At 32.4% G+C, this 17,664-nt stretch overlaps 1 protein-coding gene across 1 annotated transcript in view; it reads left to right on the top strand.

Annotated features, from left to right (window-relative positions):
- Positions 1 to 1,227: 1,227 nt before the first annotated feature.
- The window catches only part of plx (PTB_TBC1D1_like and TBC domain-containing protein plx), a 120,723-nt gene continuing 104,286 nt past the window's right edge, over positions 1,228 to 17,664 (top strand). The window contains exons 1-2 of the mRNA XM_089648352.1: positions 1,228 to 1,454; positions 4,474 to 4,562. Of these exons, the coding sequence (XP_089504478.1) occupies positions 1,335 to 1,454; positions 4,474 to 4,562 (209 nt within the window). The 5' untranslated portion in view covers positions 1,228 to 1,334. The remainder of the gene's footprint in view (positions 1,455 to 4,473; positions 4,563 to 17,664) is intronic.

The following is a 17,664-nucleotide window of genomic DNA, read 5'->3' on the forward strand; positions in this document are numbered from 1 at the left end:
GTAAATCTTTGTACTAAACAGGTAACTGTTTCTTACAAGTAAATAAATAACATATACCAGTTATTATTCTAATGGCAGTAATATTAAAACGGTTGATTTATGTATTCGAAATTATATCCCTTATTACCATATTATAATATTATGACGTCAATCCAAATGACTTGTTCCTAGGTTCAATCAGCCTCGTTAATGGCTGAACAATAACGATGACCTTGTTGATCGACTGATGTTCTTTAAACCCTTTTTAACAGCATTCCGATAAAAAAGGAGATGTATTTATAGAACACATTAAAATCTCTGTTGGTTTCCGCAGACGCACAATCCAAAAAATTATAAAAAATAATCTAAATTATCACTTTCTCAAAACAATTTTTTTTCTTATTGAACATAATTATTCTGATGAAAGTAATGGAACTAAATAAATAATATGATTTTAATTCATTTATTAAAGAAGAAAACTACAAGTGGCTTCCATACAAATTTGAATGGAAACAAATGCTACATTTATCCCAATAGCCCAGCGCGTTGTCTCACTTAAACTCGTCTGACTCCATCCATCCCATTTGAATTTCGTAAACACAGTTTTGTATTGTAAAATTAAGCCTAGATTAGGCACCACTCATGGAACGATTTGCCGGTCTCTGTGTTTCATCCCTCCTACAACACGGGTCTTTTCAAGACCCATGTTCACTCCTTCAATTTCAATTTTCCTCAGGACCTCCTGTGTGGAGTTAACATAAAAAATATATATATTTGAATCACGAAACACGTCGACAAGGCACTTCTTTTAGTATTCTTTATTTTATGTTTTAATTGAATAAAACAACTCACTTTTTACACCACTATTTAATAAAAACATATCAACATGTTTCGATGATTTATTTATCAGGGTACAAAGTATCAAAGAATACCTTTAATTTTTTAGTCGACCTGATCTACCTAGTCGAATTTAATCGACTGTTTTATCAGGTAGATCGAATCCTTTCGAATGAAGTCTAATAGATTTTTATAAGAATTGTTACGATACTAAAATAATTCAGAATTGGTAAAACGATTTATTCATTACTCACAAATTTTCACAGTTTGAAAGGAAACGTGCCATAAAATAACCTAAATGTTTACATTTAAAAATTAATCACGTTGAAATAAAAAAAAATCAATCATGTAACGTGCAAGGTGAAAAAGTGTAATTGTTATTTAACAATAGAATAATTACACAACAATAACTGTTAAAACAATGCTGTTGTGTTGATAAAGACGGCAGTGTTGCCAGATTTAAATAAACAAGTGCTGTGTTTAAATAATTAATATATAAAATTTAAAAAATAGTGAAAATGAAGACGAAGTTAACGTCAGTTGATTACTTGGGGTGTACAGCGGTGGACAGGAGATTTTCTACCCCAATGCTACCATGGATCCTTCTAGAAATTAGAAGAAGAGGAACTTCAGAAAAGGTAAATGATTGTATATCAAACTAACTAATTATCACGCTGCGCGCCGTTCTCTACGTGTATAAACAGTAAGCATGTATATCTTGCTTTAGATGAGACATGAAGCAGAAAATAGGTTCTACCTTTAAAGTAGATATTTTTGCCATGTTGACATATTTTATTGATCTCAGGCGAGAGTATAGAGAGCAGAGCAGATTCAAATAATTTCGGGATTGACGACTGCAAATACGATATATAAGTCTATAGTTAGAGATATCCGATTTATTACCTTTCTTAAAGTTTGGAGACTAAGAGCTTGCTTTCCATTTTTTCGAAAAGGTGCCGATTTTTAGAGATGAATAAGTTAAGACTGATAAACATTTTGATAAGAGGATTGGAAGAATATTACCAGGACCAGCCGATTTGTTGAGATCAAAGGATTTTAATTTAGTTCTAATATCACTTTCTTAAAATATGCATTGATTAAATTGATCTTGTTATCATGGAGTGTCAAATACTTGAGAGTCGTTTGCAGTTGCATAGACTTTACTGAAACATTCGGCAAAGAGATCAACGACTTTTTTGGGATTATCGGCTATTTTATTATCTAAATACATGTGAGAGGGAATGCCAGATTCATTATTAGTAAGGATGGGTTGTTTCGGAGAATTTGAACAATTATTCAAATTTCAACGTTCATTTTCCAGTTCTGTGAAAGATTTTTTCAAGTTCTGTTATTATTTCAGTTCTGTCAAGCAACTAGTCTGTAATGATATAGTATCAGAAGTTGAATAGCGCTTTCACAGAACCCGAAAATGAACGTTGAAATTTGATGAATTGTTCAAATTTCAACGTTCATTTTCGAGTTCTGTGAAAGATGTTTTCAAGTTCTGTTTTTATTTCAGTATTGTCAAGCAACTAGCCTATAATGATATAATAACAGAATTTGAATTGGACTTTCACAGAACCCGAAAATGAACGTTGAAATTTGATGAATTGTTCAAATTCTCCGAAACAACCCGTCCTAAGTGTTTTTGAAAATTTATAAATGTTTTGAGGATTAGCAGCGGCCATTTCTTCGCAGTTATTGATATACTTTAGGTAACATAACTTAGACAAATTTTCAGGTAACATAACTTAGACATATTTTTAGGTAACAAAACTTAGACATATTTTTACGTAAAATAACTTAGATATCTTTTTAGGTAACATAACTTAGACATATTTTTAGGTAACATAACTTAGACATCTTTTTAGGTAACATAACTTAGACATCTTTTTAGGTAACACAACTTAGACATCTTTTTATGTAACATAACTTAGAAATCTTTTAGGTAACATAATTTGGACATATTTTTATGTAACATAACTTAGACATCTTTTTAGGTAACATAATTTAGACATCTTTTTAGGTAACATAACTTAGACATCTTTTTAGTAGTCGTTCTTAGTTTACAAAATTTAGCGTAATCTTTAGGATCGCGTGATGATTTATATCCAAGTACAAAGTTTTTTTGTAAAGGGTGTATTAAACGTGTCCCTATTTTCTGTATGTTTACTAACGTTAGTGTAAACTGTAAACAAACCAACGCTCGAGTCCACACTTAATCCTCGAAGAGCGAAGCGTGAAAAAATAAACCTGCACAATATTTACACTAACCGCGTTCGACACCTCACTTAATTAAATTATTTGACCATGAACTTAACATTCGTTAGATAAATGATACAACGCATGTACCTATCCTGCATATCTACATGTTTGTTCTCTCATTGTTCAGTTTTTCCCACATGACGAGGGTTATGTCAACAGTAAAAAAAAACAGAAGAGCTGGTTTGTATGAGACGATCTATGAATGCGAATCTTTTCTAATAAAATATAAAAATATAAATAAAACAAACTTTCTAATCATCTTTCAATACTGAATAATTTATTTTTATTATTTACTAACGCAGACCCGCAAGTATCACGGGATTGTCTTAGAGGCATTCCACTATTATCACGCGAGTATTAGTGCGCAGGGACCGGATTCGGTAGTTTTCGGCATTTTTTTAAATTATTTTTTATTGAATAAATAGTTAATACATATCAACAAACAAGTCCTGCTAAGCCAATTGAATTGGCTTGTCAACAGGTGCTTAAAGTTTAGTTTCATATACATTTTTATAAGTTATAATTTACATCTTATATCTACAGAATCAACAATTTTTTCATACAATTTTTCATACATATTAAAGTAAACATTTTTTTTCGATAGCCAATTTTTCACCATATATATTTAACCTTATTCATAGATTTACATTGCTTTATAGTGTCAGGTAATAAATTAAATATCTTCGGTATGTTGTATTCAAACGTTCTCTGTCCGTATTTATTATTAAATTTCGGAACTATTAACCCGTCATGGCGCGTGAATCTAGTACTGTATTTATGTTCTAATTTTTCTTTATGCTGCGGGGTAAATATATATACTGAATTATGATTTTTTGCCATAGACTAAATAGAATAGACAGGTAAAATTTTGGCACTCTGAAACAGCAACGGTGAATTATGTCTCTGTTTAAAAATATTAGGGACGACTAGTAATTTTACAATTGCGTTTTGTACAACTTGGACTTGTTTCACATTGGTTATACTAGTATTTCCCCATATGGTTTATAGTAGGTTTATCTAGTATAGAACTTTGGAGGTCAAATTAGACCAATTTAAAAAAAAATTAAAAAACGTGTAACCAATTTTTTCGCTTCGTATATCATCTAAACATAATACATCAATGGGGATAGTCAGAATTCTCGACAAATCAGTTTCAATTTTTTAAATATCGTTTGAAAAATATATTATGTTACAGGTAGATACTTTGGTAGATTGTTTTTCTGAATTCTCCAAACAAACACTTCCAATTTTGAAAGCGATGACGAAATGATGAGCGTTGAAGAAAAAATATATTTAAATATAAGGTTGAGAACCTCTGTTCTAGCGTCTTCATTATTTTGACAATCCTGTAGCTTCCTATACTATTTTCTGATGTTACTATTGTTTTTTCAGCTATGCCTCGGCGTGGAAAGCAACTCTCTATTGGCTTACGATATCAACTTTGAGCTGCAATTTACCCACAAACTGCAGAACATCATGAGGTTAGTACCTACCACCAATTAAACCACCAAAAATATATATATGTATATAAAATATGAAATATACAATAGTCAATAAGCCGAGCCAATGAGACCTACTCTATGTTTGGGAATGTTGTAAGGTAGAAGACAATTGGAGAGGTGAAGAGGGAGGTTACTTATTGTGATCTTCTAAAACTAACAAAGCCAAAGTCTAGGTAAAAAAAATGTCAAAACAAAAATATATCTTCTGGATTTTTTGTTGAAAATAATCATCTTACACTTGGTGTCCAGGGGGGTAAAGTGCATTAACTTCGAGAGGTGACTACACGATTGTTGAATTAAAAAAGATAAATAAGTTTTTTCGAGTTTTTTTCGCGCAGAAAAATATTTTTCCATAGAATAATATTTATTTACCTCTACTATAAAACGTTGGAATTTCGAGTTATTTATCTTTGTCGTCACGTAGAATCACCTTCCGAAGTTAGGTGACTGGCACCAACTTCGCACATGCGTTTTGGAGCATTTCTATGTATTTTGGGAACCCTTATGTGCACTTATGTTAGTTATGTGCACTTCAAACACTGAATAAACAAAACACTAGAAAAGCTTTGCATGTGGATTTGAATGGAAACCGAGTTAATTCAGTCGTAAAAACGGCCCGTTCTCATGAAGCCAACGTCAACCGTGAACGGGTGTTCAGCTCGTGTCCGTCGAGTTTCGCGCACGTGCACCGGTGCATCAGGAATCAATGCTGCTAGCTCCTTGGAGCAGGCTCAATTGAAATACCCGTAGAACAGACACAGCATGCCTACATTGCGTCTATGCATTAGAGAAGGCAATCGGTCTGTTAACAACGGATTGTCAATCAGACGGATCGCTCTCCTTTGCACAGATTCAAGCAGGTTTATCAAGTATTTTGGGGAACCAGCCCAAAGGTGGCTCCCGAATTCAATAGTTGGGCGGACTTGAGACTTGTACAGGGTCAGCAGCTGGTCACTGTTGAAGAATCTCCTAGCCCTGTACAAGACGCCCAACTTTTTGGAGGCCTGATTTACTCGGGCGTCTATGGATCCCCGATACTTGAGCCGGTCTGAAAAGCTTACGTTAGATAAGATTTTTAATGTCTTTATACCGCTTTTGAGTGTATTCAATTGTCACTGTCCTGAGATGTCGTGGAACCCCCACTCTGCAAGCTCTGTCTATCTTACACTTGTAAGATATACAGCATTTGTATCATAATATATCGCCATCTCATTTGATCGAAATGAAAATTTCATAATGAAGAAGAAACACAGTTCTGCAAATAATATTTAAGGCGATGGACCACATTTTGTAATATTTGGAATCCGGCAGCCAACAATGACACTTCTTATGTAGGTATAAGGCGATAGGGTTTAAATTCCCGGTCGACACCAACCGCTAAAATTTGTGCAAGAAAAAAACATCGCCAAAAAGTGTGTTTTATTTTATTTTGCGAAGCTGAGGAACAAATAATTATATGTTTTACGGTCATTGTCTAAATAACTTAATTTGATAATAATAATTAATACAAATAATACAATAAAACCACGATTGAAAAGGTACTCATAAATAGGAGATTTTGAACTTTGAATCAGTTTTTATAGGCCTGATTCTTTATTTTTTTTCTGGGCTTATAAAATAAATTTATCAAAAAACACTCATTTTTTTAAAGGCTGAGGTGAGTTGTACTTGCAGTATTTAATTCAAGCATCTTAAATATTTTTAAGTGATCAAAATTTCAAACCAAGAACACGTGATTTTGCATTACTATGTAGTATGTACATTTTGGTAGGCAAAGAATGGTCATAGTTTTGCATCACGAAACACGTCCACTTCACATTTCTTGTATTCTTCTTCATTTTACGACTTCAACAGTCTAAAATACATTCTGGAGAAATTCCACAACATTCGAGTTGTTGATAATGAAAACACTTCAGAAAACGCTCCGGAAATTCTGAAAAACATTATGAAAAATGCAACCATACTTACTTTACTACCATCGCCTACGTAAACGAAGTTTCAACTCTCTTTTTAAATACGTCTTTTGAATTTCACTTTTGTTTTCGGTAATGAATGAATGCGAATCTTGGAAGCGGAAATTAACCCACTTCCCGACATCCGATCGAGCTGAAACTCAATCACGCATACATTTATTTATTGACTTCGCATTTCTCTGAAATTGGATTACATTACAGCAGTTAATGTACGAAATAAATGGCAGTCTAACCCAATCGGGATTTGGCTCAGTTGTAAGCGAGATTGGCTCCTTCAATCCTCAGTCCTCAGTCAAACTAAAACCAATTATATTTTTTAATATAACTAGATGTATTATAAAAATAAAAATAGATACATAATAGTAATTTTTTTTATGGGTTGATTTTTTAACAGTTAAGTAGACATTTTAGAGCTCCATAGCTCGTGATGGAAACGACAATGCAAGCTGAGAGTAGTTGCGTTGACCTTGAAATTCCGTTGACCGGACAGAGATGTGCATCTTCTATACCGACTTTTGCTGCTTCAGATAAAGCAGACAAGCATCATCAGGTGGTTACCAATTAAATGTAAATTTGTTGCTGTATATATGTATAATTCTGTGTTCATCTTTTTGGACTAGTTGTTTCACAGAATTTGAACAATTCATCAAATTTCAATTTCACGTTCTGTTATTCTTTCAGTTCTGTGAAGCATCTGGTTCATAATGAAATAATAACAGAACCCGAATAGGACTTTCACAGAACTTGAAAATTTACTGTGAAATTTTATGAATTGTTCAAATTCTGTTAAATAAACCGTTCTAATGTTATATCCTGTCATATTTTTACTGTATTATGTAATCTTCAATTACTACCAGAATAAGAATAAGCGATTTTTTATTATAAATTCATTTTTTTATTTCATTTTTATATGTTGTCTTATTAGTTAAAGTAACACGTTGGAAATCCATGATTGGTTTTATTTTTGCTGTATACTACACATGTACACACAGACTGATAAAATGTTAATTGTCGATTTAAAAATATTTTTTTCTTTTTAATTCAGATATCGACAAACAATGGCTGCGAACTATGTAACAGTAATTTGTAAATGTATTAATTACGCATAGATTGATAACGATTAGTGATTGAGTTTACTTCACAACCCCGATTAACCGGCGCTTCAACTTCATATAGATGCGATATAACGACAAACTGTTTGCATAATCAACAAAATATAGTTTCACAATAATAAATACATGCTGTAGTAATACTTACTGTCGGTGTCGAAGCTCAATGTCATGCCGTGATCTTCCGGACTTGGAGACAAAGTGTTACTTTTGTCATACGTCACAAGCTAATTGCAAAAACTCTCATATTCACTTGTAAACAATAGAATTATTGACAAGTTGAACAACAATGCGAACATTAACAATTTTCCTAATTTCTTAAGCACTAGAATACAGAATAATACTTGAAGTGCCTTCCATACAAATTTAAATGGAAACAAATATTACATTTAGCCCACTTATACCGATACCTCCTAGATCAAATCAGCCTCCTAACTTGTATGAGAACCTCCAACAAATCTGTTTTAATTTACTTAAATTGTTTAATACATTTGAAGATGTTTTAATAAATAATAATAAATTAACAAAAAATTAAAACGATTGTTTTTGTGAAATCCCATACAAGTTAAGGCGTTGCCATACGTAGTAATGCAAAATCATGTGTTTTTGGTTTAAAAATTTGGTCGCCCCCAAATGTTTCAGATGCTTTAATTAAATACTGCGAGTAGAATACATCTTGGCCTTTGAAATAATCGAGTAGTTTTTAGATAAGTCTTCTTATAAGCCCAGAAAAAAATAATGTAAAAGCCTATGAAAACTGCTTTAAAGTTCAAAATATCCATCTTACGAACCCATTTTCGGTTATGATTTTATTGTATAGTGTGGCAAATTAAGTTATTTATAAAATGATAGAAATTTTTTTTAAATATTTATGCCTTAACATCCACAAAATAAAATAAAAAGCACTTTTTGGCCATGTTTTTTTCTTGCATAAATCAAAACGGGCGGATGGTGTTAAGCGGGAATTGAAACCTTATCGCCATCTACGTAAGGGTTTTTATCGATAGCGGCTCAATTTAAAATATTACACGACGTAGTGCATCGCCTTAAGCAGGCTGATTTGAATGAGTGTCCCGGCCTCGTGATCTAGGAGGTTGTGCTTATACACTGTAGATTTCCATCCCATTTAAATTTCGTAAATGCAGTTTTGTATTGGAAATTTATTGCTCAATTAGACAAATATTTGGATCATGAAACAATTATTAATTCATTACACTTTTTGTGAATTTAAATGAGTAATTTGTGAAATAACAAAAATTAATCAAATGAAATTTACTAGCGAACGCCGGGATTTGAATCCGCGAAACCAGTTTGCTAGTCGAGAACCCTCGACCACCCGGCCTATGTCTACAAAAACAGGAAAAAAATTGATAATTGTAAATTATATAACATGTAGCTGTGTTTGATGACCTGATAGAAATAGCCAGGTTCATCGGGTGAGGTGTGTACAGGATGCGTCTGACCACCATCTGCGTGGCGTGCCAGATCGGGAGCGGCTGGTTTGGGGAGACCCTTTGACTTCTCCAGCTTGTCTCTCGACCCATCGCCTTGCCCCGCAGTGGAAGGGATATATTCATTCGTCCGTCACTCCTGGACACACTAGATTCCTACCCATCCCTCGTACCTATTTCCTTCCAAGAACTTCCTCTCTTTCCTTTCCTTAAAAATACCCCCACACACAGCATCCCTAAAGATGACATAGGCCCTGAGAGAAAATACTTCCCAGCATTCATTTCCCCATTTCGTTTCCCTTCTCTAGCAACATACTCCAATTTAGTATCGCATAGTCCCACTGGCACCAAGCATTTTTGGACACATTTGCGATATTCATACATAAAATATAATCGCGTTCCTCTTATCCTGCTTTATATGCATACTCAAAATTAATACTGCTTAATTTTCACATTTAAATTGTGTATTTACTTGTCGTAAATAATAATCCATACTTACCACATACATAGCTATTAAATCACTATTATTAAGTTTTGATTACCTGATTCAAGATTCCGCGGTAAGTGGTTAAGGTAATTGTTTGTTGAACCGCGCCATGCTTATAATTCAGTAATGCACAACCCGCGGTCCGCGAATCGAAAGCGGCCGGTGAAAATTCTCAAATACGACAAAAAAAGTAGCGGGGACTGGGTGGTGTACAATTAACATGGCTATATCTGTTTATTTAATACGATTTGTACATTCATAATTTCAACACATAGGCAGATCAGGTTCACTTTATAGCGCAAATATGTAGTTTGATTTTTATAGCATTGTTTCCACGGTGACAATTCAACGAACTTTTAAAAAGTGATATTAAGTGATGAACCAATAACTAGGTTAAATAGATTTCGTAGGTAAGGTTAATATGTTAGTTTTTCATCGCTTTCAATGTATTTATATCACTTTTTAAATGTTTGTTGAGTTGTGATTGTTTTGTACCTATGAACTGATGTGAAAAAACATAATTTTGTTATAAAAAAATCAATTAATGTATCAATTTACAGAAGATATTTATTTGTATATATTTTTAATGTAATAGTGTAGCGGCATTATTAAATCAATTCACAATTTTAACGGTGAACACAATTAGTCTTTATTTTGGGTATAATCAATTTGCAAGTATGTCGCAACAATAGTAAGACAGTGTAATAAACTTTAACAACCACTTTACGAGTTCACTGAGGAACAGTTTACACCCGTATTCCAAAGGAAATGTAATATGTCCCGTAAGTTTTTTGTTTTACCAAAAGGGTTAGCTGAACTCCTAAGCCGACGGTTTGCGAAGCGTCTCTTGTGTCAGGCCTGCCAGAGGTGGCTGAAGTTAGGTAACTTGCCTCTGTAGCTGAAACATTTAATAACACTTATAAGAGGTCTTTACAGCTGTGACATCCTTTCCAGAGACCACATCTGTAAAGCTGAGCGGCGTGGTGAAAACTAACCAATAGCATCCCTCGCTATAATTAGTAAAATACGAAACGATACGAGAATGAGAAATAGGAATATTCGAGATCGTAAAACTAATCAACATTCGCTCGGGAATTTGCATAATAATTCGATAGTTTGTTATTTATATATACATATAATATAATGTCCCCCCTTGAATTCAATGATAGATTGCACTAGTTTTGCCACGGAACGTAGCTAAATCAATACAACGATAAAATCTGCCACAAACATTCAAATAAACTGATTTTTAGATTGGATACAGTGTCGTAACGATAAACATCTATTGAACAACAATACTTATTAAAAAGTTTGTGCAGCCTTTGAATAAGCGATTTTTCTAAATACGTAATAGCAGACGTAGGAAAATTATTAAAACTGGAAAGGAACAAAGGCAACTGCAAGCGGCGTTTCGCGCCGTTGCTTCGTTCATCCCCATTATTTCGCGGCTCGGTTCTCGGTATTTTTTTCTGTTTATACTTAGCATGAGAAAGGGATATTCTTCTATGATGTGTTTTGTTGTTTAAATATATACACATTCACATTAGAATTCGTAAATATTGAGCGAAAATTTTGTCGCCAGCGAGGAGGGCTGCTAAAAGGTTGTGCATCGCTGTATAATTTATTGGTTCACACGGAGACCGGTCAGAGCTCATCACTCGTCAGTGTGGCAATTATATTATTACAAATAAACATTGCAGGTAATAATAATAAAGTGGTTATGAGTTACCCTACTGACATTGACCGCCTCCGGGTTAAGTCATGTCGCAGAAACTTTCCTACTAGTCCTATAGACTTCAGTTCTGTGTGCTCGATGATGTGTGTGATTTGCGTGGTTTGGGGAATATCATTTGAAATAGCTGTTAGTGTTTGTAGTACAACGTGGACAAATGTGCAGGGTTCACATCTATTTTATTTTATTTAAAAAATTAATTTATTTAAAAAAATAATATCAAGATTTTTTTTTTTAATTCTGTCAAAAATAATTTTAATTGATTAATTTGTTTTTTTTGTAGTTAACAATTTATTAATTGAAAATAATATAATATATTATATTTGCGGCATGTTCCATCAAGAGTGGTAAATACTCTCAGTATCGTCCTGATGAAAGACCGATGTTCAGAATCGAAACTTTGCTTGAAATTACTTTAACTGTGTATTTTGAACAGATCTGAATAGCCAGGTAGGTACTTTTCCACCTACCCTTCCCCATCTCCTTCACCACCCCACTACCTTCAGCCTCACTATTAATATTATCTGTTTTTTTTATAGACAGGAAAACATGTATTTCAAAACATTGAAATGACGTTCCGTGCTCAAAATAGTTTATTTAATCATTGAACACAATATATAACGTCTCTGAAACGAAAAACGTGGAACAGAAACAGTCAAAGATTCAATCGCATCTAGGAAAGCAGGACTGCATTTAGTTTGGATAGAATCTTACAATCATACATAAAGATAGCAGCCAATAAAAATATGCGTTAAGAAAATGAAGATAATGTTGATAGCTCTCAGTCAAATTATGAAAACGGTAAAAAATTACATAATTTGACATGATCGAATTAGCTCAGTGGCCATAGTACTTCCCCGCCAAGGAGGGACGTAGAGTTCTTCCTGATTCACATTTTTCGTTTGGGAGTCGTTAATATTGTCTTCAATAATTAAATAATACAATTCTTAGGTTTTACTCATTAATTTATGTGCTAGTTAGCTGTGCAAATTTCAAAAGGCTAGAGCCCACCCTTCGAGATTTTCAGCTGCTTCATACAAACAAACAGTTGTCTATTTTTTTTCGGATACAGATCTATTAAAATATTGGCATTTGTATTTTAAATAAAATAATAACAAAAAGTAATTAATAAAATAAAAGATGGTTATATCATAGAATGAAATAAAATATAACCCAACTAATCAAAGTATTTAGCTGTAATCTATGGTTCCATGATAACTCAACACAGTGACAATTCAACACACTTTTAAAAAAGGATATAAAGTCATTAGAAACGATGAAAAAAATAAAATTTTAACCTCACCTAACCTAACCTACTTAACCCAGTTAATAAAGTTTTTGTTTCATCACATTCCATGACTTTATATAACTTTTTAAAGATGTGATGAATTATCATTGTGATGATTTATCCGGTCACCGTAATCTACATATCTTCTATATCTATATAAATAAAATATAACCCATCTAACCAAAGCATTTAGCTGTAATCTATATATATTTTTATCTATCTATATAAATACAATATAACCCAACGAATCAAAGCATTTAGCTGTAATCTATCTATCTAAATAAATAAAATATATCCCAACTAATCAAAGCATTTAGCTGTAATCTATCTATCTTCTATCTATCTATATAAATACAATATAACCCAACTAATCAAAGCATTTAGCTGTAATCTATCTATCTTCTATCTATCTATATAAATACAATATAACCCAACTAATCAAAGCATTTAGCTGTAATATATCTATCTTCTATCTATCTATATAAATACAATATAACCCAACTAATCAAAGCATTTAGCTGTAATCTATCTATCTTCTATCTATCTATATAAATACAATATAACCCAACTAATCAAAGCATTTAGCTGTAATCTATCTATCTTCTATCTATCTATATAAATACAATATAACCCAACTAATCAAAGCATTTAGCTGTAATCTATCTATCTTCTATCTATCTATATAAATACAATATAACCCAACTAATCAAAGCATTTAGCTGTAATCTATCTATCTTATATCTATCTATATAAATACAATATAACCCAACTAATCAAAGCATTTAGCTGTAATCTATCTATCTTCTATCTATCTATATAAATACAATATAACCCAACTAATCAAAGCATTTAGCTGTAATCTATCTATCTTCTATCTATCTATATAAATACAATATAACCCAACTAATCAAAGCATTTAGCTGTAATCTATCTATCTTATATCTATCTATATAAATACAATATAACCCAACTAATCAAAGCATTTAGCTGTAATCTATCTATCTTCTATCTATCTATATAAATACAATATAACCCAACTAATCAAAGCATTTAGCTGTAATCTATCTATCTTCTATCTATCTATATAAATACAATATAACCCAACTAATCAAAGCATTTAGCTGTAATCTATCTATCTTCTATCTATCTATATAAATACAATATAACCCAACTAATCAAAGCATTTAGCTGTAATCTATCTATCTTCTATCTATCTATATAAATACAATATAACCCAACTAATCAAAGCATTTAGCTGTAATCTATCTATCTTCTATCTATCTATATAAATACAATATAACCCAACTAATCAAAGCATTTAGCTGTAATCTATCTATCTTCTATCTATCTATATCATTGATGTATTATACTAGATTGGCCCTGTCTATATTAAATCCATTTTAAAAATGACCCCACATAGCGCGTACGTCACAAATATGGAGATGAACTTAACAACCCAACTCTGTTTAAACTCTTTGTACAACCGTTCAAACTCGTAAGCGAAAGCACGGAGAATTTGTTGTCAGAGGTGTTGTAATATTGACATAAAACCAAAAAGAAACTAACACTTACAGCAAATTTTATGTGCTGAATAAGGGCTGAATCAGGAAAAGAATTGATAAAAAACACAAAATGATTTTAATTTATTTTATTTGTGTTTTTGAATTTTATACAGGTCCTATAGAACCAAAAACGTTTATATTTTTATTACTGTGCATAGGTTTTTTTTTAATTTACATTAATTTTAATTTTATTTTATTTTTATTTTTGTATTTATATAGAATGGTATATAAATATTGAAGAAATCAATCACTTTGTGACTTGACATCATTTTATTTTCTTTGGTTTTATTCCCAGTCGGGCTTTTGCATGCATTTTAATACAGAATATATCTAGTAAGCTATCGAAAATTATACAAAATAATTAAAGCTGATGAATATAAAATAATATTAGTAAAACGTTTAACAGTAACATAAAAATTATAGAGACTAGAACAACACTATGTAGCATTAAATAATCATACTACTATCATTCAATTAAAAGTTATTTTGTTTTCAACCACTTTGTTAGAATTGAGACATTGTGTCAACTAGTTTATCAACCTTCTTCAAGATAGCATTATTGAAAACTAACCTAAGTACTAAACGACTTTTCATTAAACATAATGTAAGATTAACATAAAGAGAGAGTAATGTTGCGTGTTCACAAGCGAGCTGAACCACGACTTATTAAGAAATATAAGATTGCTTCGTTCCTTTCCCATAATTCGTAGTTCGGCTCGCGTTCCGGTTCGCAAATGAATAAGCAGCAATGATGAGGACAGAGCTTTAGGGATCGTATGGGAGAGTGGTAAGGGGGGAGGGGGTGGAGGTTACATGATTACAATACATACTTATTTATTTATTTACGCCCGTTAAATAGAATTTTACGTGTTATTTACGGCATTCACGCACATCGGTTGTTGCAATTCTGGTAGAGGAACAACCGGCTTGTCGATTACAGAAGAAGTTTCAGCAGGATCCAGAACCAGTCCTGTTCGAGAAGAAACAATGACGGTATCTCTTTTCGCAGGACCTGTGGCCATGGTGGACAGCAACTGTCCAATAAACAACGACATTATCAATTAAAACCAGTTTTAAAAAAAAACTTAAAAATTAAAACCAATCAATACATAATAAACTTGCTTAAGTTTTCACACGAAAATCAAACCAAATAATTACCGGAATAACAGGCAAAGCTTTTCAGTCTACACATCGGAAGCCGCTTGCAGTTGAATAAATATGTTTGGCGTGAAAATTATTAGAGCAAACGCGGTTTCCTGCTGATGGTACCCAGTTATTGTCACATAATTGAATGCGGATTGCTTCTAACCATTTCTCCATGTTTTTCCGGTTTATGTGGAAACCTAAGCGAAAATACACAAAAAATAAATGAAGTTATTAAATGACGCAATTTTATTTCTATCAATTCTTCTGCAAAAAATCGAAAAGGCGAAGCCCGAAAGGCAATGACGACTTAATACAACCCTGATTAGCAAAATGCACGGACCAAATAAATCACACATACACATGAGTTGTCGCGCCTCTCAATGCGTGTCAACGCTAGACGACTAATACATCCATAAGTATCACGCGTTGGTTGCGTGATTTTCGTATTCTCACCACGTGATAATAATTAACTTGAATCACCCTATTGGTCGAATCACTTGGAGGTGTGTTATGCATGTGACGTCACAAATTTGCCGGAAATAAATCTAATCTCGTTGAATTTTTCACATTTGTTAATACGCTGCCCTCAATCGATCTGTAAGGTACTGATATATTTTTGTATTCAGATAGCTGATTACATTTTCTAAAATAAAGTCCGTCATAGGTACAATCTAAAATATTTGTAACTGGGTTATTTTTGTGATTGAAAAAATGAACTTGCCCAGCATAGCTGACAAGCAAAATAGCTTAACTCTAGACCAACAAAAGGTAAAACGCAATGCACAGTGCCCATTTCGCATTGCGACACAATGCGTGCGCCTTTTCATAAATGTGCACGTGAACCAAAACAAAATTGAGTTGGTGTTATTTTTCACTGGTTACACCTAGTCTAGTTGTATTTAGTCTATGATCTATATAAATACAATATAACCCAACTAAGCAAAGCATTTAGCTGTAATCTATTTATCTAGATAGATATATAAATAAAATATAACCCAATTAATCAAAGCATTTAGCTGTAATCTATCTATCTTCTATCTATCTATATAAATAAAAATGTTAAATTTGTTCAAAACTTTAAATCTCCGAAAGCTCTTCCCCGCTTGCTTTAAAATTTTGACACAACGTTGAAATAAACGTGTGTTTATATATGCCTATATTATATATATATATATATATATATATATAAATATATATATATATATATTATACAGTATTTCGCTAACTCCTTCTATAAATATATATATGTCACCTTTGAAGGTACACCCACCCTGTCCCACCCCGGTATAGGTGACTTATGGTCACCCCTTCGGAGCTCTCGCATGAATCTAATTTTTTTGAATAAACGGCTCTACAATTTATATAAATGAAGCTAGGCCTTCAAAGTCCCCGCATACGGTGTTATGAAGCGGTATGCAAGCGCTTACAAGTACTAAACTAAGGACAACACAGAAAAATAAACAACAAAACAATCAAGTTCAAGTGTCAGGCAGATAGTTGGTGGAGGGGACCCAAGGGGATATATGTCACCTATGACAGGTAAAAATAAAACATCGACATCTGTTGGGGGTAAAAGTAAAACGCACTATTGTTTCTCTATCTGCACAGACAAACAAAGCCACAGTAAAGCGTGTCGGGGTACAGCTATTTTTTAATAAAAATTTATTACCTATATTATTTTTAATTGGTGATACATTAAGCTCCTATAATGTTATGATACGAACCCAATATAATCTACACACTAATTATTAATTTGAATATTACGATGCTTAAACCCATAGAATAAAGAAAAACAAGAAATGTCATGTGGCCGTTTTTCCTGATCCAAACATTTGGCCAATCGGGCCTTTAATTTCCAATACAGAACTGCGTTTCATCATGATGAAATTCAAATGAAATGGAGATTTACGACTTTGGCAAGTGTAAGTGAGACACAGCGCGTGATAAATGGTCTGGATTTAAAATATACTAAGTCAGTGGCGACATTTATTTCCATTCAAAAATGTATGGAAGTCACTTCTAGTTTTCTACTTTATTCTATGCATCGACTCCATAACCATTAATAATCCACGAATTTTTATAACCTTGTTTTATTTGGATTTTATTTATTATTTTTTTTTAAATTCATATTTAGCATTGATATTAAAACTAAAATTTGAATATAATCAAATTGTTTAAATTCTTAATTAATTTTTGAATATTTATTTATTTATTCATTTTCGAGAAATCGACAGTTTACATTTAATCAGTTTGTACATAAGTATTATATAGTAAAATAAAACCAATTATGGATTTCCTCCTTGTGACTTTACCTCTACTGAAACAGCATAATA

Source organism: Hesperophylax consimilis, chromosome 27 (genome assembly GCF_061612785.1).
Source record: "Hesperophylax consimilis isolate HC1 chromosome 27, BYU_Hcon_1.0, whole genome shotgun sequence".
NCBI lineage: Eukaryota > Metazoa > Arthropoda > Insecta > Trichoptera > Limnephilidae > Hesperophylax > Hesperophylax consimilis.